Raw genomic sequence first — 24421 nt, 5'->3', positions numbered from 1 at the left:
GTATCAAGAAATAATTAGGTATCAAACGATAAGCATCAAATTGACCCCAAGGTACCTGCTAAGCACGCGATCCAAAGGTACTCATTGCAAGCTTGACTGGGGACCTTAATGGTCACTCCATGCAACATGCAATCAATACATCAATGCATGAATAGGAGCTGCACGAGTACCTTGCGAACTGTGGTCTCTCTGAATGGTAGATATGTACTTGATTACCTTGGTAATGTAGTTCAACTGGCCTTTCGCATATCTGGATATTTTTAATTCCATATATTTCTCGGGACACAAAGCAACGAAATTCTTTTTCTACGATTAATTTTGATCTTATCATTTCTTACTTCCTAAATATCCCCTGGGACGTCATGGATAGAATTCAGCACTGGGAACCTTCCTTGGACGGTATCCCGAAATTGCCTATCCGGGTAATATTCGCTTTAAAAGGATTAGCAACCAGCCAGTAAGCAGTAATTAGTATAAACAATACTATATGTAAATTACCGCAACACTATGGATATTAGCTGAAATATGTACATAGCTGACCAAAATATCTGATTATTGGGCTCATAAAGCGAGTGTATAACAACCATCCATGGTCATATCCTCGAGTTCATCAAAACGAGGCACGTTTCGATATCTACGCGCTGCTAGGCCCGCCAACAGTAATGGCTAGAACCTTTGGCTTCAGAGACGACACCTCACCGGAGGCATTTTCATCTGAACCCGACGGGTTGACATCATCGTACGAAAAGGCATAGCCCTTGCCGTCAACCTCATATTTGTGCACAACCTTGGAGTAGTAGTTATTGGGAAGGGTGGTGTAGTAGTCCGATTCTGGGAGGCTGGGCTGGACATTTCCGCCATCCAGCAAGAACGTAGCGCGGTTGAAAGCAGCGCAGAGACGAGGCACGGCAGCCTGGTGAACCTTGGTGTCGGAGGGGCTGGTGACGAAGGGGCCGGTGCTGCAGCCGAAAATGTCTTCGGTCGAAGGCTTGGTGTAGTTAACGTTGTCACCGGCGCAGCCGAGGATATCGCCAGAGACAGTGCAGGTCACGTTGCCGGGGGTGTTCTGGGTGTCGATGGTGAGTGGGGTGTCGGTGAAGTTGGACCAGACTTCGTTAACGTAGTCGGTGAAGTAGTCTTCAAAGCCACTGGAGGAGTTGGCTTTCATAAAGTCGTAAGGAGCCAGGACTCGCATCACCGTGCCGTTTATCGACTGGCAGAGAGCATCCCATGGGTATCCATCCACGGCGGCCTGGGCGGTTAGATCATCACACACTTTAGAGACAGCATCGGCCTCAAGGCCAAGGGCCGTTTGGACTCCCCCGGTTGTGTTTGTGAGCGACAAACCAAGTGGTAGACCCACAAAGTCGACGTAGCTAACGTTTGCGTAGACGCCAGTGGCAGACAACCAGCTGAATTCCACGAAACCCCAGTTGATACCGGCGCTGGGGTCCTCCGGGTTGCTCTGTGAGGGCTGGACAACGGAAAAGCCTCCGTCAGCGCTGGTGACGGTGTAGAACTTGAGCTCGCCAACTGCGAACCAGACACGAGCAGAGTTGACGTAGCTAGGGACGGTGATGGTGGTTTCGCCGCTGTCACTGACGGGGATGGCAAGGTCTTCGGTGATTTCCTGGGGAACGCCTATGTCGGTGGTTGGTGCGGATGGGTAGTACCAAGTGAAGTCGGGCTTCAAGATCATGGGGGCTCCTCCATCAGGATCACTGCCAACGACGTAGCAGTTCACGCCACTGCCGATGTTGTTTGTGACGGTGAGGGTAAGGGTTTCGTTGCTCGAGGCAGCAGTAGCACTGGCTGCCATAGCGGTACCTTGTATAGTTCCATTAATCGTGTCTTGAGCGTCAATGATCAAATTGGACGCATTTCCTGGGTGCAGTTCTGTTGGGGCAGCAATTGCTTGTGGCACGATGCTCACGGCGGCGGCGAGAGCCACGGCGAACTTGCTCAGGCCAAACATTATGCAAGATCTAGTAGGGAGTGTACCGAGTAGGTTTGTATATATGTTTGTTTAGAAAGGACTGTAGACGGGTGTATCCAACACCTCGATTGAAGAAAAGGAACGAAGATCTGAATGGGAATGAATGAATGGAACCCTGCACACCACAAAAAGGTGGATCAAACACACTCAAGAGGATCTGTTTGAATGAGGACGAGATATCTACTCAGCCCGACCATGATCGAAGAGACAGGCCACTTATTTATCCTCCATGTCTACCTTCTGGCATAGCATTAGGGTGACAAGATCGACAGTCATGCCCCCCTCTTGGCCGATCTAGCATTGCAACGAAATTCATTTTAGACCCAAAGCGGGCGAGCCATGATAATAGAGCGGTTGATGGAAAAGACATTGAGTTACGCTGCTGGGGTCTGAAGCAGACTAGCAGTTTATGATCATAAAGCTGCGATTGTTTAGCGTGAAGTGGTAATACTAGGGCGGGCTAAAACGGCCCCAGCCAAGGTCGCAATGAATTATCGGGGACTGTAACGCGTGTGGACCAGAAGCTCGGCAGGGCGATTGACTAAATTCAAGGTGTTGAGCACTAAGGGACAAAAACGAATTGCTTCTAAGTGCTTAGAGCAACCTTTGGTCCCATCATTAGAACGACGTTGCAGAGGCCAGGCCGCATTTCCTAATCGGGTAAATTTCAGCTTCAAATCCCGCATGGTGAGCACGTCTAGCCCTCCTGATAATATTAGCTAGTGCCAATATGAAACGCCATCCATGGATGCTGTATACCTATCAGGCGGCTCCCTTGTATATATTCTGTGCGATATAGTATCTAACTAGTATTTATCCTCGTGTCAATAGTAGACTACATTCCATCATTTAAACCTGTTCACATGTGTTAATACCGTAGCATAGACTATAAATGTAAAGTAACCGCGTAGATGGAAACATTGTGCGGTCCAAGGTTAGCCCTAAAAGATGATTATATGAGTCACATTGAAAAACGAAAAAAAGTAAGTGGACACCCTTCAGCGGATTTTGCAAGAGAAGTGAAAGTATGATCAATCTGCGTCCTCAAATTGCGGCCTAGACAACAAACAAAGCGTTGTGGCAGAATAAAGGGAAAACACCGTGTCGCTTCTCCAGGGCGTAGCTTTTGGCTACTCCCGGAGAAGGAGAAGGAACAGAAAGAAAATGACGTGGAGCTAGGGTGTTTTCTAACTCTTCAATGTCATTTGTGTATATATCGAAAGGCCCTCAAGGAGTTCCCCTTCTCTCAACGTACAAACAACGGAATATCGACCAGTCAGCCGCCAACAAGGGACCCCTTAATGGGGCTTCTGGTATTGCTCATTCTATGTGTCAACTATCAGAAAGACACTCGACACATACATCAAGCGACGAGGTCACCGTTGAGCTTGAAAAAGTCTCCAACGACGCAGAGGTCAAGGTATTTCGAGTGGTTCTTATGCCTACACCAACACACGAAGCACATATTGACTAGTTGCACCAATCAAACTTATCGACTCTACTTTGGATGCGCTTCGTTTCACAGCCCGAGAGGCTTGCCAATGCAGACGCACGGTTTCAGTCCAAAGCCATGAGGGAATTGGATAGTATTCTTGTGGAAGAAGGAATGCTATTCGGAGATGACAGCAGAATACATGACATTATTTACGCATAGAATGAGCATTACCAGAAGTCCCATCGTTAAGGGGTTTCTACTTTGGTGGATGCCCGGTTATAATTTCCTCCCAGCCCCAGTTGAGAGAATATGAAAGCCATTACTATTCGAAGCGAAAGAAGTATACAATGCATAAACAAAGCCAGTGGCTTCTACTATTGGGTATTCATATTCAGTGCCCGTAATCGTGTTCACAGTTAATTGCATTTTGCTGACAGGATCGACCGTGGGGTGACATTGGGTCCTTAGATTGTATATAGTGATGCACCTTGCCTCGTATTATGTCCTGATCGCTTCCAGACCTAGGGCCTAGTCTATATCATTATGCAGTGAATTGAAAATTTCTTCTATTCCAGTATATCTATAGGATAAGTATTGTTGAGGTACATTAGTACTATCTTGCTACAATCAAAATTGTAGAAACGCAATATCAACCTAATAATTGGCCGGTTCCTGCATACGCCAAACAGTCCAGCGTTTTAGCTCTGTGACCCTGAACCAGTCCAAGACCGACCCTAGCAAATAGGAACAGGAACGATCTGTGCGTGCGCCAAAGCCTAGAAATGTCCCCCAACGTGTGACTAAACTAGCGCATGCTACCCAAGCAGCAGCACTCATTGAATTTTTTCCTTACCCTGGACCGTCGTACAAAATGCAAACAGCAAATTGTTCATTAAACTCAAGATAACTCGTGAGGATAGATGTGGCTTGCATTAGCAATCTGCCACTTCGATCTGAGGCTTTTGAGGCGTTTGGGCTTCCGGCGTGCTGGGACGGAGGCTGGTCGTCTATTCGCTGATTTATTTGAATGCCTGGCATATGTACCGGGGATCATAAATGGCTAAGTTATCAATCTGTACATAGTACCTAGCTAGGTATACATTGCAAGACGGAAAATTCCTCACGGCAAATTGAGTATACGCGTCGCGAAACTTGTACCTGGATGATCTTCAAGCTCCCATGCAGGCACTAATTCTTCGCCCGGCATAATTATGCAGGAAAAGAGAACAATGATTCACCTGCAATTAGGCACATACATACAAGCGTGAAGAATATCCCGGGCGGGTTGGCTGCGGGAAACACGTTGCATTGCTGGCAGGCCAAGTACTACCTCACACAAACTTTGGCATATACTAAGCCTCTCTCTGACAAAGACACTACCACATCTCTAAACTAGTTCTCGTATGTGGAAGGATTATCAGAAGTTGGCATTGATGTCAGCGGCGTTGCATCAACGTTAGGTACTACATGGCATCCGTATGCACCGTTGGAGGCCAAGGGCTCGTTCAATGCTCTAGAGTATCTATATATTCATGCAGATGTACAGAAAGTCGTAGATATAACTTAGCATATATTGTTATTACACCTGGTATCCTGTCATAATCATAGTCGGTCATAAGGACTGTCGTCAGAACACGACGAGCGCGAAAAGAAAAAAAAGGAAACACAAATACCGACAACACCAAACAGAAAATCAATCCCGAAATAAATACAAGAATAAACATTAGTAGGAAGTGTGATATAGGTAGAAGAGAAGGTAGAAAGGAAAGGGAAAAAAAAAGAGGGAGAAAGCCTCCCATATGTATAGAAAATTACAGCCATCTCTTTCTCGTTCACTCCTTTTTTGTTGTTTGTTTGATTGATTGTTCACGATTTCAAATTCCGTAATCTTTTCGACTTGATCTCCCCATTATCAATATTAATATGTTTCTTCGGCCGGGTGCCTTCGCGACGATGCCATGCATCTTGAGGCCAGATCCATCCGCGCACCCGCCTCGCTTCCCTCTTCTCGCCCAACTGTGGCTCCGGGATCCATTTATCCTTGGATTCAGTGAGGATTCGTTGTCGAGCCAATGTACCTGGTTCGACATCATTCATATAGCCCGGTAAATGACCCGGTAGGGCCACGGACTTTGAGAGCATGAGCAAGAAATACAACCCCATTGTAACCGTCATGGGCACTCCGCCCAGTCCCTTTCCAATTCGAAGGGGCTTTGAATCATCCCGGGGCGATGGTGGTGGCAATAATGATGGAGATGGCGACGTTGATACAGATGCTGAGCTGCTGCTGCTACCACCAAATGTGAGGTTGTCGTCGGCGGAAAGGTGTGGCGTATCCGACCGTCTGGAATGGTTGTCGTTGTCGTTGTCACTCTTATCCTTAATGTCATCCTCCGTCCTATTCTCCTCATTCTTGTTTCCGCCCTCATTAAGAGTCTCTTGCCCTTGCCCATTCATTTTCTCACTCTCGTTCTTATCTTCATCCTCATCCGTATGGATATCCATATCCATATCCATATTGAAATTCATGAAAAAATTCGTATCGCCACCCCTCTTCTCATCCTCAGCATCAGAAATAATTCCCGGCGCCGCCGCCTCCATGGAGATAGGAGAGGACACTTCTAGGTATCCGAAATAGGGTACGAGATTGTCATCGCATCCAGCACGAACGCAGACCAATTCGACCTCGGTGACAATAAACCCATACCGACACGAATGCTCTCGCATGCATCGCTGCAGATGAGCGAGACCACGCAAATACTCAACCCGCCGATGGGCGCGCTCGTTGCGCATGCTCGAGTTCCAACGATCAAAACTCTTGGCTACGCCCACGACTCGGGCTCGGGGAGTGCCCGATGGCGTCCGATCAAGATCTGTCGTGTAGTTGCCCTTGAAATGCGGTCCGTTGGCATTGCGTCCACCAGCAGATGCGGCGTCGGGAGAGACGTATAATCCGATATGGGATGTTCCTTGCGATAATCTCAATGCAGCATTGACACGTGGAGCGAAAATATCACCAATCAGGTTGATCAATGAATTCTCCGATTCGGGCGTTAGATGCGATGATGGAATAGAAGTTTCTGGTGGTTCTTCGTAAACTGGCGTTTTTAGAAGCTGGGTCAGTCCGCAGACCTTGTTGATGGTGGACATTGAGAAAGAAGACCAGTGGCGCAGTTGGCGAACATCCCACCAGAAATAGTCCTGCAGACCGCGGGCCGGACCGTGATTGATCGTGCGCACCTTGTTTATGGTTGGTGTGACAGAGGTGAGATTGGCAAGTAGAGTGGTTGATGAGTCGCATGGACGTGGTGGCGGCACATAAAAGCTGACGGGCGATGGCTCGGTGGCACCCTGAACAAAGCGAAGATAGTGAGGAGAAGACATAGGTCCATGGTAGGCATTATGCATTGGTATCTGGATCGGAGGAGGAACTCGTATTGACGTCACATGAGCATACCCCGGGAATACAAATGAAGTAGTGTCGACGGGACTAGAGGGAGAGGTTTCCGGCCGAGATGCATGCTTTGGAAGCTTTCTGTAGGTCGGATATCCACATCGGGACAAATTAAGACCATCAATGCTGGATGCAGATACAGAGCGAAAATGACCACGGGCAGCAGTAGCAGGAGACATACTTTTGCGTTTGGTGGCCGTGGGTGATGACAAGGCAATTGGGGATGACAAGCCAGAGGTAGATATCACGATAGTTGTTGGATCATGGGTCGATGGAGTAGGCGATGCTGGCGACACAGGTCCACCACTGGCACCGCAGTCCGAAGCATCTAGCGTGTTTCTCGACACCGAGGTTGGTCGAGTGCTAGGGTAGGGCATGTATCCTGGTGGGTTACGGGTGTTGGACAAGACACGACGATGACGACGGGGCCCAACATTGGGGGATGGCTCCGGGTCGTCAACATCCTCGGTCTGGATCTTGGGTAGCAGCTGGGGTCCGTGTTGGTGTGTAGGAGAACCCGGGCTGCTGGGGGTGGTGATGTTGGTTATAATGGACTCGGGTGAAGAGTCATGTGAACGAACAGAACGAATAGAGGAGCCAGAAGTATGGCGACTATGCGCACTGCCACTGGGGTGCAGTCGAGCCACGCCAGGTGGAGTAGTAGGCAAGTAGAAAGATTCTTCCTCTTGAGACATGGTAAACTGACCCTAGGCCCGAGTCAGAGATCAACCAGTTACTATATATGCAATGCCATGCATGTAGGACCGACATACCTGTGGCACGTGAAAAAAAAAAAGGAGACTTTAAAAGGGTATGGACGACTCAGGAAGAAAGCCCTGCTCCCTGAGGCTCAACTAAATGGCGACAGAAGTGGACGATAAGGGTATATAGAGGGTTGATGATGCATGTAGATCTCTCAGAGACACCAAGCAATGAACAACCACAACCACAACCACAACGACACTAACGATCCCCTCTGATGCGATGCAAAGCAAAGGCAATGAATTGCATGGGAAGAGGAAGAGGAGGTAGAGGGGCATTGCATTGGGAGTTGTTTGGATGTTAAATGCTGGAGGGCGCCATGTTGATATCAAGCAAGATCTCTCCACAGGAGCTCCCAAGACAGGAACCTGAAACACATCTAGGAGCTGCTCCATGATGCGAGATCAAGTAGTATAAAACATCGAAACAGACTCCCTTTCCCCATTTAGGTGAAGTCTTCAGTGGAGACGCGGCCCATTCACGAACAGGTACCTCATGTTGAAGAACAAGGCGCGAAACGTGGCAGATCTAAATGTGGAAGCTTTCATGTTTCAACTGCATGTGTTTGGGCTAGCCTAGAAACGGCCAGGAGCTTGGGGCAGACCCGAAGCTCTGGCCGGTTTCTATAATCGGCAACATACGTGCATTGCATGAAGATTTCCTGGAGAAGATGCTATTAATAAAAAGGGGAGCAAAAGTCAGTAGGCGCGCGAGGGAGTGGGTTCTATTTTTGCCGTTAATTTCCGGCCGCGGCCCATTTGCGCGGCGAGGATTTGCAGAGGCTCTTTGGAAACGGAGCCATGGCGTGAGGATATGCAGGAGTGTGGTGAAGTGTGGTGTTGAGGGCCGTTGGCAGCTGGTATAAAACAAGCGACGCTCAGCCCATTGGTCCGTTGCGGCCTGAGGCCGAGAGGCGCTGGCTTGCCCTGTTCGGTCCGCGTCCAATGGCAGCGCCGTTCACGCACGCTTCTATTTTCGCCTGAGCAATCACAGCGCTCGGCTCGACAGTTTCAGAATCTCGCTATTTCTATTTTGATGCAACGCCTGCACGCAGTACGCGCTGGAGGGCCGTCCGTCACAGCGCTCGAAGACGGTCCACTGGTTCATAGCTCATCGCCGGCGCTGCTAGTTTCGCTGCTAGCACCGACTGCAGCAGCCTATGGCGCGCCGCGAGACTCGAAAATCCCCCGCGAATTACCAGATTGCCAGCGTCGATTGGCCCGTCGCGCAGGCGCGGCGCAGAAAGCGACAGTCAATCAGCGCGCGCAGCCGGCAATGGCAGCTTCGGATCTCATACCGAAGAGCTATGATGCACGTCCAGGAACAGGGTCAGTGCTGCTGGGTGTAGATGGAAGACTGTTATTGGCGAGCGTCGTTTGTTTCATCTTTGATGTGCATACGGAGTGCATGCTGCATAATAAATGTTAATGTCACCTAATTTGCCCCCCTTCCCCAAAGCAGTAAATGCAGATACTTGCCTAGATCGGGTATTATTTACTATATTTAATCCCGGGCTAAGACGCTACTTTGGTATTTATTAACCTAGGCAGTGCGGTCGGTGGGGAATCGTTGGCGGGCTAATTTGCACCCAATCGCGACGCAAATTGACTGTTCTGGGCGTATTTGTATACTATATATACCCAGCTGAGCGCGTAGTAGGTCCACTGATACGTATTAAATTATGATCTATGCAGCCTAGCTCACCATATGTATGTATATATAGTATAGAACAAAAGAAATAAGGTGAAAAAAAAAGAAACCACGTCTGGCATCAAAGGGGAAGCGATAAAATGAATTCTTTTATCAACAAATGATACCCATGCAGTCTTCCTTGCCCCCGGAGTGCAGTGAGTTGCACGACCGAGGACATTTCTGGTCAGATCTAAGAGAATAAAAATGCCCTAGACTCCAATGATCCCAGAGGTGCAGTCGAACATCCTCGCTTTCCCATGCCTTGACTTAAGAGTTCATCACGTCGTGTGCACTACAGTGTCCATGACCTATGCCTTGACAGCATACTTGCGACGGAACATTTCGTCGATGTCGGTGAGGTAGTAAGTGCCAGGGACCAGAGTCTCCGTCTTGCCGGCTGGCTGGAAGTTCTTTTTTAGGTGGGCGTGCTCACGGAGCAGGCAAAGCTAGCAGACAGGCAGAATTAGTCATATATTCTGTGAATAACCATAGAAGATAATAGACTTACAGCATCGTAGTCAGAAGGAGGAACAACAAGACGGGCATTCAGGCGGTTGTGAAGATCAAGGTTCTTGGCCAGGACAGAAACATCACCAACAACCTTCAAGCTGAACAGCGAGCTGGCAAGACCACTGCCGTAGCTGAAGAGACCGACGCGCTTTGGTGCGCTGGGGTCGAAAGCGATGTTGGACAAGAGACTGACCAAGCCTCCGTAGACACTGGCAGTGTACATGTTACCGCACTGAGTGGCAACCTCAATGGTTGGCAGCACTCTCTCGTTGTAGCGCTTCTTAGCCAGGGCCATGAAGGTCTTCTCAATGGTCTTGTCGCTAAACGATTTTTCGTAGTCCACATCACGAATCTCGGCGGGGACTTCGGCAAAAGAAGGGTGGGATGGGTTAGCGAGGTAGTCGTTGTAGAGCATGCGCGCGTAGGACTTGGCAACGAGCTTGCAGTTGGGGGAATGGAATAGGACGTAGTCGAAGCGATCAATGGGGGTCTGATCACCGGAAACCACGCCGTTGATTCCGTTGCGCTCCTGCAGGGTGTGCTCGCGAGCGTTGTAGGCCTTGTAGCAAGCATCGACAGCTTCGGTGTAGCACCTGAGGGAGAAGTGGCCATCAACGTAGGGATACTCGCTGGTGAAGTCGGGCTTGTAGAAGTCGTAGGCGTGGGTGATGTAGGTACCACGCAGACCGGGTTCAAACACGAGCGGAGCATCGGGGCCGATGACCATGGCGACACAGCCAGCGCCACCAGTGGGACGGGCATTTCCCTTGGCGTACAGAGCAATATCGCCAGTGACCACAATGGCATCGCGGCCATCCCAGGCAGACGACTCGACCCAATTGATGCTGTTGAAAACAGCATTGGTGCCTCCGTAGCAGGCATTGACTGTATCGACACCCTCGACATTGTAGTTGCCCGACTCCTCAAAGAGCTGCATCAAAACAGACTTGACGGATTTGGACTTGTCCAACAAGGTCTCAGTCCCGACCTCCAAGCGGCCTATTGACTTGGGGTCGATTTCATATTTGCGCAAGAGGGAGGAAAGGGTGGTGAGGGCGAGGGAGTAGATATCTTTGTAGAAAGAAAGCACGTCAGTCTGCTAGCATTATTTTTGTTTGGTGTGAGTTTTATGAACGTAGATTACCTTCACGGTCATCACAGAAGCTCATCTTGGTCTGGCCGAGACCGATGGTGTATTTCCCCTGGCTAACGCCATCGAATTTCTCCAATTCGGCTTGGTCCACGCACTGCAAGGGGATTAGTGTGTTAACCACGATTGTTCAACGAGGAGGAAAGGAGGAATAGAGCGCACCTGGCTAGGAAAGTAGATTTCAATGGCCTTGATGCCAATGTTCTGAGGGCGGGAAGACATGGTGCAAGCTAGACAGTGTATCTTTTTGTTGTTGTTGTGTTCTTTTCTGGCCGGACGTCTGTTTTTTGGGGGGGCTATCGAGTATTTAAGGGGTAAGCACGACACGGATCGACTCAGCACACAGCAAGGAGTTTGCACCGAAAAGACCAAATACCTAGGCAGCAGAGAATGTGCAGAGTGACGAGCAGGGATCTATTCTAAATATGTTTGTTGCAGCGTTGAGCAGTCGAAAGGGGAGCGAGCGAAGAATTATGGGAGGGGTCGCAATAGTGGAGCCGCGATTTGATTCGTCACCCAGCGGATTCCGCCCAAGCCTCAGGGCCTCAGGCACCGCCAGTTTCGTTCTTTTCTTTCCCTTCCTTTTTCAGTAGACTAAATCCACCACTATTGATTTCAGATGTGGCTTATACTGTCCGGGGGACTCGACTCGACCCGCCAGGAGAAGCGCAAGAAAGAGAACAGGCTGCGATGAAATGCTTTGACCGCCAGCAGGTTTCTCTGGCTTAATCAGACATACACCGGGATCATACAATGCTATGCTGTGCTATGCCATGCTACATGGCATATAGCATATAATAGAGTCTACTATAGACGCCAGCAGATAGCAGAGTAGCAGGTCAGCAAGCCCGATAACTAGTACTTAACTAGTTACTATCAACAAGGTCTAAGCACAGGGAATGGAATGATCGCACGCAGCCAATCACAGTACAGTGCCTTTTTTTTCAGGCAGCAGTATTTTATCGGGTGTTTGCCCTGTTTGCACGGGTCTCCCCGATAGCGGCGTGACTCGAATCAATAATCAACAGGTAACAATGCGCAGGCAGACGCATTTCTCCTCTTTGTTGAGCCCCCTTTCTTTATCCTCTTCAAAAAGAACTACCAACTTGGCGAGAATCAGAAGGACAGCAGAGGCCAGGAGGACCGAAACTGAATCCTCGGTGTGAGGAGTTGGCATCACATATGCGACAAGAATGTCGCAGCTAACTACCCCTCACAGGAAGCGTGCGATGATCCTGCCAGGTTTTATTTTATATGCCGCATCAGATACAGAGTACAAAGATCACACAACGCCCTAAATTGCTAACAAAATATGACTACCTAGTTTCTTGACTTTACAACTCAAAAGCCAGCCTCTCCAACGACTCGCTTCATAATAAACTCGCGGTCCACGTGTGGTGGCTGCAGGTTGGCTTCGGTTTTCAACAACCGTAAAGTATCGTCGGCCTGCAGCTGGAATGGAGTCCAGCCCACCTCGTACCACGACTGGATCACTTCTGCGTGAATCATCATCTCCGGGTGGCCGGTCGCCCGCAGGGCCTGCAAGTACTTGCTTGGCTCTACCGAGCGCAGTTTGGTTCCGTCGCGGGCAAAGCCCAGGAGGTCAACTAACTGGCTGTAGAGGAAGTGCTGATCCGATACCACATTGTATATACGAGCACGTTGATGAGCACAGTCCTGGCCGGGAAGAGGAGCGCGACGAGACAAAAAGTCGATGCTCTTCACGAGGAAATCAAGCTCAATCCAGCTCATACCACCGCCCTTTTCGCTGCGGAAGTCAGGGACGAGCCCGGTTTGCAATGCGGACTCAATGATGCGTCGATTAATATCAGTGCGATCCAAACCCTGTTGTGAATCCGCGTTTGTTCCTGCCATGCAAGACCGGTAAATATTCACTGGAAGTCCCCGCCCTGCAGCTTTGTAGAGCATGGCCTCGGAAACCCAGCGGCATTTGAGATAACCCAAGCTGCTCTCCTGGCCCGGTGTCATGTTCGTCAATTCCTCCTCTCCCTTTAGATATTCCTGGTTTTCCAATTGAGTCGTCGCCCAGGTTTGTAGATGCGGGACTCCCCAAGTGGAAAGATAATGGAGGTGCTTCACTCTACCAGATGTCGGACTGGAAGCAAATTTAATGAGAAACTGCATTGCCCCAACATTGCCTGCGCGAATATCCCTATAGTTTTTCATCATGGAGACATCCGAGTCGAAATGGTAAATTGCGTCTGTATTGCGATCTAAAAATTCCAATTGAGACTCATTTAACCCCAGACTGCCGTGGGAGAGAGATCCTTTGTAAGCTTTCAGTCTTTGCATGGCATCTTGTGGTAGTTTTGAAAACAGATTCCATCGAGAAAGTGTCGCTATAACTTGCGAAACCGGATCCTCGTCTCCTGGCACATCAACTGCAATGCAGTAAACCTGACATTGTGTCGTAGCAAGGATATGTTGTACAAAATGTGCTCCTATCATGGAAGAGGCACCGGTTACAACCACAGACGACGGTGGTCGGAAAACATAGTCCTTGATTGACCATGTGGTGCCCATGGGTAGAGAGGCTTCCTTGGCCCAGTCAATCACCTGCTATAGTCAAGTCAGATTAAACATTATCTCCGTGGAATCAATTAACCCTTAAATCACTTACATCTGAGACCAAGTCTTCGCGTGTAGCTTCGGTATCGTTCAAAATTAGTCTTTCAAACCCAGCAATGGATGGGTAGGCAAACATGTCCTGTAACTTGATAGTAACGCCGCTGACCGCAGCGAGCCTCTGCTGGAGAGTGACGAGCATCAGGGAATGTCCCCCTAAGGCGAAGAATTCATCATTAGGACCGAGGTTACTGTCAATCGATAGAATATCTTTCCACACTGATGCAATCATAGTCTGCACTTCAGTGAGTTCAACACTGCTATTATTCGACGTGACCGCTGAGCTAGTAACTGTGGGTGCTGGCCACAATGCGATGACTTTATAATCGACTTTCCCACTGACAGTACGTGGAAGATCGTCAACGAAGATAAACACGGCGGGAAGCATATGAGGCGGCAGAGAGGCTTTCAGAGATATACTTAAATACGCCCGAAACTGGCCTTTTTCTTCTGCAGATACCTCTAAAGAATCTTCTGCCAGACTGATGTAAGCTGCCATTGTACCGTCCTGACTGTCAGGTTTTCGATGATAGACGACAGCAACCAAGGATAATTTCAAATTGTGTTCATCCTTTGCAGCTTCATAAGCATCCCATATGACATTTTCGATTTCACCCAACTCCGTTCGCATGCCTCGGATTTTAACTTGACGATCGCTGCTGATGCGGCCGAGAATATCCACGGTACCATCCCGATTGGCGCGGAACAGGTCACCAGTGCGATATAAGCTGCCGTATCCCATTTCCAATTCTACCGTCGGTGCCCAAGTGTCTTTGAAAAATGCTGCAGCGGTGACATCCGGTCGGTTCACATAGGCCTTGGAAACATTTGGACCGGCGATATACAGTTCTCCTGGTACTCCAAACGGCACTGGACGCATTTTTTTGTCCAAAATGTGGAAACGTGCTGGAAAGAAAGGTCCCTCCAGGGGCATTCCTGCTCGTTGCGAATCGGCCAATGTGATGCTGTTTGTCTACTTTTTAGCGTACACCCACACAGTCTGGATTTTGCTTGACTTACCGTCGTAAAGTGTTCACTACAGTTGTCTCTGACGGAGCATATGCATTGTACAACGTGGCATGAGGTAGGATCTTGTAAAACTCGCGCAAAAACCATGCAGGAGTCATTTCACCTCCTACCACGATGGAATCCGCCTCCTTCCATCCAACCAATTTCTCCTTGTTGGGGGCATTGAGCAACATTTGAGCCTGAGTAGAAGTGAAGATACAACTCGAAATGTGGTGACCGACGACAAAGTCGACCATCTTTGCCGGTGAATAACGCGCTGGATTAGACATACTTTTTAGTCCATGCAATATCAGTCAAACAAACTTAGGGAAAAGAAGAAATAATACATACCCTCTCTCGAGGCAACACAAACTGTTGCTCCGTACTGAATAGCCCCATAAACGGCCGGCAGACACATGTCAAATACTATCGCGGACGACAGAAGAATCTTGCTCTCCCTATGAAGTCCAATGTATTTGTTATAGCCTTCCATCTGGTAACGCAGTTGACCGTGTGTTAGGAATATTCCTTTCGGACGTCCTGTGCTTCCACTGGTGAATATACAGCAGAACGGGTCTAAGTTGTTGACAGGGCGAATCAAGATCGGAGAGGTTTTGTCAGTATCAGAAGCCAGATTTATAATGCTGTCGATCTCGAACATATCGGAGAGCTTCATTCCGCACGCCAAAATGCGTTGTCCTTGAACACTGCTCACTTTCTCCACGAGAACTCTTTGAACATTGGCATCTTCAAGCATAGTCTTGATTCGTTCTAGCGGAAAGTCTGGATCAATTGGTACGTAACTGCATCCTGCCCTAAGGATCCCATAGATGCCCATTAGGAAATCTTTGTTCTGCTCGGAACAAATGGCAATACTATCGCCAGGGCTAACACCACTTCTAAGAAGGGTATTCGCAATTGCATTCGTTCTCGCGTTTAGCTCGACATACGTATAACTTCCAGTATCATCACACACAGCAGGATCATTTGGGGACTGAGACACTGCGCTAGTAAATAGTTCGGGGAACAGGTCGTTGTTCAACTGCTCTAAGGAAGGCTCTAGTTCGTATGAGGGTTGGAGAATGGACGAAAGTCGCTTCAGATCAGTCGAAGATATAAGCTGCACGTCTTCCAGCATGACATCGCCATCTCGAGTAATGACGTCGTTGATAAAGACTGCATACATTTCTGCTAGGTCAGAGATACCGCTTTCATTGTACAGGGCCGTATCAAATTCCCAGGAGCACTTCAATATTCCGGAGCCTTCCTGTTCCTCGACTTCCAAAACGAAATCCGACTGGGTTTTAGCGTTGAAATGGTCATACTTGACGAATTGGAATGTACCATAGTCAACTTTTTGAAACGATCCCTGAGCTTGATAATTAACCGTTATCTGGGAAACAGCAGCATGGCTTGTGCGTCGTGGAACTTCCAGTTGTTGAATCAGATAGTCAAATGGGAGTGCTCGATGCTCATATGCACCCAAACAGGAGTCCCGGAACTCATCCAGTAGCTTACTGTATGTCATAGCATTGTGAAACTTGCTTCGGATTGGTAACGTATTGACAGTAAACCCGACTAATTTGTCAAACGCTGAATGGCCACGATCACCATCTGGAATGTTTATAACGATATCTTCGTCTCCTGTCAGCCGATTAACTAGAGCAGCAATGGATGACGCCATAAACATAAAGGGAGTGAGCCCCTTGTGCTTGCAGAAGGTTTTAATGGCAGCAGATAACTCAGAATCAAGTTCTCTGACGAGAGTGCCTACTTGGTTGAGCTTTGTGGATGGTCTTTTGTCCGTCAATGACATAGGAAGAAGAGACACACAGTCTGGAATATCTCTCAGCTTCTCTCTCCAGTAACCAATCAACGGGTTTACGACTTCTTTGTCCCGAAGATAGTTATCTTGCCAGACCGTATAGTCGATAAACTGATATGGTACAGGCTGCAAACTCTCTTGAGGCGACTTTCCTGCCAGAAGATTCTTGTAAATGGCCGTAGTCTCCGAGTATACAGTTTCACTGGACGCTCTATCCCAGGCGAGGTGGTGAGAGGCCAAAAAGAAACGAGTCCCTGCTGGGGAACGAACAAGCCATCCTCGAATAACTTCGCCTGCTTCCAAGTTAAAAACATGGCTTCTTGCCAAGTCAGATACCCTGTCCACCTCAGCGAGGAATTCATCTGCCGTAGTGTCTATCACACGGAGAGGAAATTCGGCGCCTTCAACGGGAATCTGTTGGAGACCATCAGGAGTATCGACAATCTTTGATCTCAGAACTTCGTGTCGAGACATGAGGATTGTCCATGCTTGAGCAAAGAGGTGTGGCTCAACTGTACCAGCGATATAGCAGACAAGTAGCAGGTTGTACGTTGTTTGATCAGGCAAGAAATTATGCAAAAACCACAGCCGTCGTTGAGAGTGAGACAATGGCCGGATCGTCAGGTTTTCGAGTCGTTCTGGCGCGGTAATTTTCTTGATTGATGTTTTATCAGCCGATTCCACGTCATACAGTTTTCGAAGAGTACGCGATATTAGTTTCTCGATATTTTGACTGCCCAGAATGTCAAACACCGGAACGTCAATACCAATCTCCTTGAAAAACCAGTAGCGAATGGCTACCGCATTCAATGAATCAATCCCGTACTTAGACAAAGGCATGCTGGCGTCAAAACGAGCGTCTTGCGTTCCCAATAGATTTTGCAGGCATGCAAAGAATGCATCTTGCAACATCTCGTGTGCTACTGCACTAGTATCACTGTTAGACTCTTGAAGTTTTTCAAGAAGGGACTTTTGGTTTGCAATTCCAGTGCCAATCTTGTGGTCCATCAACGGACTGAACTCGGGGTATTCAGTCCAATATAGCTGCGTCTGCTCGGGCGCAGATTTTATCACCCCGTCTATTGCTTCAAACATCTGAAAGCCTACTGTGATGACCGACCGTTCTAGCGATAGTGACTCTAAGACAACGGCTGTCATAATCTGGTCAAGTTCCTCTGCATCAGAAGCAGCAAATCCACTGACATGGAAGCTTCGTAGCAGTTCTTCCTTGTTGGCCAACACCCCGATACCGACAACAGGGCCTAGCGCAATAGTCGTCGCTGGCAGATTCAAAGAATGACGATAACTTGACATGGAGTTTAAAAATGCGTTTCCAGTGGCGTAATTAGACTGTGTTCTGTTGCCAAATATCGAAGCTACCGAGGAAAACATAATGAAGAAGTCTAAGTCATCTTCCTGCATTGTGGCGACATGTAAATTCCACGTAGATTTGATCTTGACCTGCACGGCACTGTCCCATTGCTCTGGAGTCATAGTTGAGATGGCCGAGTCAGACAGAACCATGGCTAAGTTGATACATCCTTTGATTGGAAGGGATTTGCGAATTTCCTCAAGGGCCGACTGGAGTACGATAGAGTTAGTAGCATCAGCTCGGATCACTTGAATCGACGCACCCTCATCCTGCATTTCCGCTATTAGACGCTGTGCCTCGGAGGAAACAGCAGCGCTGCGACTCAATGCATAGATGTGTCTAGCCCCGTTGTGAACCATCCATCGCGATATATGCTGGCCCAGGCCACCCAGGCCGCCAATCAAGACATAAGCGCCGTCGTGGCGGAAGAGCTGGCCACGCGATGCCGGGTAGATAAGTGCTTCTGGAAGTCTCTGAGCTGCAGAATGAGAGAGCACGGTGCCAAATGGTTGAAGCTTTGCTGATGCAAAGGCCTTTTTATAATCCTGGATGGGGAAAACGGACAGCGCGGTCGTGGAAATCGAGCCCCTTGTGAGCATCTCGTAGGCGAATGCACGTAAGTGGTCTTGTTCACAGTGTTTGATAATCTTCACTGCTCGATCATTAAGCAATAAGCCCTGTTTGGGATCAAACGTGACATAAAAGTCAGCATCAAGTCTGTCAGAAGTTGTGACGTCCAGAACTCGGCAGGTTTCTTCGAGTGCGGCGCCCAGAAGTCCAGGAGTCCCGATACGGAAGGTGTCGGCTGCCGTGGGCCGGGCAATGGCTGAGACGAGCACCCGCGCTGTCAAATACACCGCAAAACGCACCGCTGCTTCTGAGTATGACAAGGAGCCGGGCAAAGCATGAACATATTTTGAATCAATATCCAGCTTGTGTTGATGCGTGTCCGCGTCGGGAGAGAATCCGACAACGCGCGTCCCGAGTCGAAGGTCTGCATTGTCATCAAGACAGGCAATTACTCTGCCAGCGAAGTAGTGTCCCAAGCCATTCCACTGGGTGCTACTGAGTCCTCCACCACTGAAGGCTACAATATCGGTATCGTCAATGATCGAACTTTCGATTTCAACTCGCACTTTTCCATGAGCAGGGGGCCCATGACGAACAGACTTTTCGTGAACCAACGCGATGCTCTCCTTACCAGTCACGGAGAGATGATATTCATCCGCATTTGACACATCACTGACCACTGGGGGAATTATACCAACGGTGGCCGAGAGAGCGTCGTCCGGGAAGTATCGTACACTGTGAATGAGCCCGACTTTCACTATCAGTTCAACATCACGTTTTCCGTGAATCATGTCGTTCAACACATCATATGTCGTGCGAGCCACAAACTGCGGTTCCTGAGGGCCTTGAAACAGGAGACTAGATATCATAATCGAAGGCTGCTCGGCCTTGACCGTCTTAACAAAGCTCGATGCGACACTCTGATAGGGATTGGCTTCAATTTGCTCTCCGACCCAGAGGACACTGTTGGCACATCCCAAGAGAGCTTTAATCCACGGCAGGAAATCGGATCCGTGCCAGGTTGTCAAAATCGATCTCTTTCCGACGTCATATATGATGATATCAACTTTTTCTTCAGATGCTCTACCAGACATGGAATTTCTCCATTGGTCCAACGCGAATGGATCGTCAAGGGGAATCATTTCGAAATCCACGTACTCCTTAAATGGCTCCACTTGTCGATTAGTGGGTGCAAAAATCTGTACCTTGCGTGGCACGATAGTGCCATTCTGGGGAGCATGAGCTTTTGCCAATACCCAATTATTGTCAGAGAGGCCGTTAATTCTGCATATTTCGGTAAAGTGTTTGTCAAATTGTTCTTGGTCACCGGGATCTTTCAACTGCACGCATACAATCCCATGTGGAAGCAAATGATTCACATCTGAGATCAGAGACTTTGCGGCGCCGACTAAGAGGTGGTACTTTCGGGATAGGTCCAGTTCATCCAAGATTCGAATACGATTTGATTCAAGGTCCATCAGGTCAGAGCTATCCACTATATCTAAAGTTCGAAATTGCGAGCGTTCCTGAGCTTTGGTTCCTTTCAATGATGAGGTTATTGCAAGTATGTCAGGGTGCGATAATCCGACAAGACCAATATCGCTCATGGGCCATTGATGAGTGACCAGTTGAAGGATATAACTGATAGACATGTCAGTAGATCTCGATATATATGTAATGTCAGGCACAGTGCGCGATGTGAAGAATGTTGAAGCTAGTGGCAATCCCTTCTGTACCAGGCCGTCAATGTGCAGATGAATTCCGTCGATCGTGAGGAATTCATCCTGACCCGCGATGTCGAGACGTGCCCTGCCACTGACAGGGCTATGATGGGAGAGGAGTGTTCCAAATGATCCAGCCTCGATCCTACAAGATCCCAATGGCAAATCAATGCGGTCTAGGCACTGGATGCTATAGAATGCCGGCGGCCCTTTTTGCAGCATGAGCAATTCCGAGGAGTCTAACAGAGATGCTAGAAGAAGAGGGTGTACTGGATAGTTCTCATATCCTTCAATTTTCCTACTAAATCTTCCGTTGGCAAGATCCGCAGATACCTTGAAATCGGAGACCGGCGGCATTTGTACAATTTCGAGTGATTTCAAATAGCGAAACATCTCTTCGTCATGTGCCTTAGCCTCAGATCGTTGAATATCCGGAGAGCGAATAGAATAATTGGAGAATGTTATTTCACCGACGCAGTGTCTCTCCCAAGTTCCGATGTTCGACTTTATGGGGCCCGACTGAATTTCGAATTGCCAATTCAGTGCCCCATCAGACTTGCGAGCCATGAATAATGTTTCAACGGCATTCTGTGGCATGGTGAACGGGTTGAGTATTTTCAAATCCTTCAAAGACATAAAATTCACATCTAATTTCTCGCAAAGGCTCAGCTGACGCCCAGCCTCCACAGCCATCAATGTAAAAATGGCGGCTGGAAGGGCTCTGGGTGTCCCTTCGTGGCAATCATCTAGCCAGTGAAGGTCTTTCGTCGACAAAATATTTCTCCAGATAGGAGCCAGTGGTGTATCATTCGGAGCTCTCGCGCCTAACAGTTCATGGCGAGGAAATTGACGCTTTTGTATAGCGAGACTGACTCGGGATTCACCCCAGTTTACGCTGGAATGGTCCCATTGGTAAGTCGGGACATCTGTGAGCACTCTTCCAGTCTGAGAATTACTTGAAAAATATGCGTTCACAGCCGGCCAATTCACAGGAATGCCAATTGATATCATTTCACCCACGTTCTCAAGCATCGCCACAAGATCTGGTTTTCCTCTTGTACAAGAGGAGAGGTGTACCGTGTCTGAAACACGAATACTAGCCAAGATATCACGGACTGGGCCTGTCAAGGCAGGATGAGGGCCTATTTCGATGAAAACATCAGGATTTGAATTGAGAGCAAGTTCCGACACGGCATCCATGAAGCGGACTGTGGACACCATGTTCTCCTTCCAATAGCCTGGTGTGATGTCGCTTGCGGACAGGCGGCGCCCAAACACAGAGGAGAACATCTCACCCGTGCTGTGAGACATGTTTGATTCTCTGATGCCGGATGCGCACATAGCATTTTCATAGGAGGGTGCCAGTGGTAACATATGGTCCGAATGATAGGCTTCATGTTATCATACATAAGTTAGCGATGTCTTTAACATTAGGAAGAGTACCACTAACCCATATCAACGCGAAGAGCGCGACAAAATGTGCCCTTTTCAGCGCAGAAACTTACCACCTCTTCGATTGCATCAGCATCACCTGACAGCGTACAACTGCTTGGGGAGTTGACCGCAGCAAGACCGATACGGCCGGCGTACTTCTGCAAGATCTCGGCACATCCTGCTTCTCCCAACCCAACTGCGCACATGGCGCCTTTCCGTTGTTTCGAAATCCTTACAGGTGCATTCTCCCCTAAATACAGACCGCGGTAATATGCTATGACAATTGCATCTCGAAGGGAGAGAAATCCGGCGCTGTATGCTGCACCAATTTCCCCGGAAGAGTGCCCAACTACATCGTGGGGTGTTATCCCCCATGACTTCCATAGCTCTACAAGTCCGATTTGAAGAGCTGTACAAATTGGTTGTGAAAAGCTAGCCTTGGACAGACGAGACGTCTCTTTTGGTCGCTTTAGTTCCTCTGCTATCGACCAAGCTGGACCGTCAGGGAGCGCGGACAATGCTTCATCACAAGCAGATATAGTCGAACGGAATAAAGGAGATATATTTAGTAGTTGCTTTCCCATTTGCGGCCTGCCAAATTTCATAGATACTTAGTAAGGCCTTTTTTTCGAGATAGCAGTGATCACATACCATTGTGCCCCTTGCCCAGTAAAAACGAATGCAATCTTGTGGATTGGTTTATTACTCAACGTAAGTGTCTTCCATTTCTGCTCTTTCAAAGCAGTGACTAACTCCTCATGTGATGAAGCTATTAGATATGCAGACTTTTTAAGTGTTGAACGGCGAGCCAAAAGAGTGTGTGATAAATCCACCAAACCAGGCCTCACCCGTTCGACATAGTCTGCATATGCGTTTGCCAGTTCGACCAGCGATGATTCACTTGCAGCAGAAACTTTGAAGAGGAATGGAGACTCGTCAATAACGCCTTGAGGCGAATCTGGAACAGGATGAAATTCCAAAACAGCATGGCCATTCGTGCCGCCAAAACCAAACGAGTTGACGCCCGCGCGGCGAACTCCATTTCTCGTTGGAGGCCAGTTCATGATGGTGGTAGGGACCTGAACTCGGTTCCAGTCGATTTTTGGGTTAGGCTTCTCGAAGTGCATTTGCGGAGGGATTTGACCTCGCTCCAGAGCCTCTACTGTCTTGATGATACCGGCCAGTGCGGCCGTTGACTCCAGGTGGCCGATATTGCTCTTAATAGATCCAACCACAAGTTTATTGGTACGATGCGAGTCCCCAAAGACAGCGTCAATCGCACCCATTTCTATTGGATCGCCCACTGCGGTGCCGGTACCCTACAATAATTATGATTAGTAAATGCAGTTTATTCAACTGCTCATAGGATGCGGAACAACTTACATGTGCTTCAACATATTGAATGTCCGCTGGCGACAGCCCTGGCTGGCTGTATAGCGCCTCAAGATTTCGTCTTTGAGCATCTCCAGAAGGCATCGTAAGCCCCTGGGTTCGCCCGTCTTGATTGAGCCTGGTTCCCTTGACGACGGCACGCACAGTGTCGCCATCCCTCAACGCCTGAGACAGGGGTTTCAACAATATGGCAGCAACGCCATCACCACGAGCGTAGCCATCGCCTGATGCATCAAAGGAACGGCATCTGCCTGACGGACTGAGAAAGCCCAGTTCTGACATGTGCACGAACATGTCCGGACTCAATATTACGTTGGCACCACAGACTAACGCCATTTGAGACTCCCCTTTCTTTAATGCATTCACCGCCAAGTGCAAACCAACCATTGTTCCCGAGCAGGCTGTGTCAATTGAGACACTGGCGCCGTGCAAGTCAAAGGCGTAGCTGATCCGATTGGACAAGATGGCGTTAGACGTACCAGTGGCGTGGTATGTCGGGGTCTGGTCGATATCTCTCAAAAGACTGGCTTGGTAGTCATTCACAATTGTCGCTACCGTGAAGCGATGCGCTCAGTCATGCCCAGAACTAGATAGATGGGAAATATAATTTCGAAACTCACCTACGTACACCGCTGTATCACTTCCTTGAAACTGATGGAGAGGCACGCCGGCATTTTCAACAGCCTCATAGGAGACCTCCAACAATATCCGTTGCTGGGGATCCATTGCTTCGGCCTCTAGAGGAGCAATATTGAAGAAAGTATTGTCGAACCTATCAATAGGAGCCTCCATCAAATATGCCCGGCGGACGTTTGTCAATCCTTTCTTACGGCCGCCATCAGGTTTGTAATAACCATCTACGTTGAAGCGAGTGATGTCCGATCCAACGTCTTGAGATGAGGCCAAGATGTCCCATAATTTCGAGGGAGAATCGGCGCCAGCAAATCGGCATGACATGCCAATGATAGCGATATCATCATCTTCATGCGGTTTTGACATCTTAGGATATGGTAAGTAGGAATATGGTACCAACAAGCAAAATCTAACGAGAAACAAGGAGAAATTCACTGAAGCCTGGGCGGATAGAACAGATTTCTTTTAATCTATAAGCAGCAGCATTCTAGTGCTCGTGGGACGGTCTACTGACTTCTAAGGAGTCTAAAACATGACTTTCACAGATGAACAATTATAGTCTATACATCCATCTACTCTAGCCTTCGGTCCGTTAGACTTTTTTGATCTTCCGTGCTAACTTTCTCCGAGGCCTCTACAAAGCGGAATCCCGAGTCAAAATCCGGCTTCTAAAGGAACATGACATAGAAAAATCAATAACATATGAAGAAGCGATGTTCGGTCAACAGGCTTAGTTTCAGGCAGCCCTTTCCGTTTCCTAATCTAGAATAAAGAGCTAAATCTAGTTAGGAAATTTACCTTTTGAGTGTAGGATGGGAGAT

The 24421-nt window shown here is 48.4% G+C and overlaps 4 protein-coding genes across 4 annotated transcripts, besides 2 other annotated features; all 4 read right to left on the bottom strand.

Annotated features, from left to right (window-relative positions):
• Positions 1-634: 634 nt before the first annotated feature.
• On the bottom strand, positions 635-1975 carry UA08_01306 (hypothetical protein; the record flags this gene model as incomplete). Its single annotated transcript, XM_020260955.1, has 1 exon — positions 635-1975. One exon carries the CDS (start codon positions 1973-1975, stop codon positions 635-637), a length of 1341 nt encoding a protein of 446 aa, XP_020122870.1.
• A 1281-nt stretch (positions 1976-3256) lies between these two features.
• Positions 3257-3332: a repeat region (Identified by RepeatMasker using a combination of RepBase library and repeat library created with RepeatScout).
• A 287-nt stretch (positions 3333-3619) lies between these two features.
• Positions 3620-3717: a repeat region (Identified by RepeatMasker using a combination of RepBase library and repeat library created with RepeatScout).
• Positions 3718-5297: 1580 nt separating this feature from the next.
• Positions 5298-7580, bottom strand: UA08_01305 (hypothetical protein; the record flags this gene model as incomplete). The annotated part of the gene is made up of 1 exon (XM_020260954.1): positions 5298-7580. One exon carries the CDS (start codon positions 7578-7580, stop codon positions 5298-5300), a length of 2283 nt encoding a protein of 760 aa, XP_020122867.1.
• A 2067-nt stretch (positions 7581-9647) lies between these two features.
• UA08_01304 (Hydroxymethylglutaryl-CoA synthase) lies at positions 9648-11221 on the bottom strand (the record flags this gene model as incomplete). The annotated part of the gene is made up of 4 exons (XM_020260953.1): positions 9648-9785; positions 9848-10920; positions 10994-11096; positions 11162-11221. 4 exons carry the CDS (start codon positions 11219-11221, stop codon positions 9648-9650), a joined length of 1374 nt encoding a protein of 457 aa, XP_020122868.1.
• Positions 11222-12340: 1119 nt separating this feature from the next.
• On the bottom strand, positions 12341-23966 carry UA08_01303 (hypothetical protein; the record flags this gene model as incomplete). The annotated part of the gene is made up of 8 exons (XM_020260952.1): positions 12341-13579; positions 13641-14610; positions 14666-14930; positions 15005-21532; positions 21592-22166; positions 22227-22894; positions 22959-23518; positions 23588-23966. 8 exons carry the CDS (start codon positions 23964-23966, stop codon positions 12341-12343), a joined length of 11184 nt encoding a protein of 3727 aa, XP_020122873.1.
• Between the last annotated feature and the right edge of the window lie 455 nt (positions 23967-24421).

The sequence above is a fragment of the Talaromyces atroroseus genome (genome assembly GCF_001907595.1).
Source record: "Talaromyces atroroseus strain IBT 11181 chromosome Unknown scaffold_1, whole genome shotgun sequence".
Lineage (NCBI taxonomy): Eukaryota > Fungi > Ascomycota > Eurotiomycetes > Eurotiales > Trichocomaceae > Talaromyces > Talaromyces atroroseus.
This window is presented reverse-complemented; position numbering and strand designations above follow the sequence as displayed.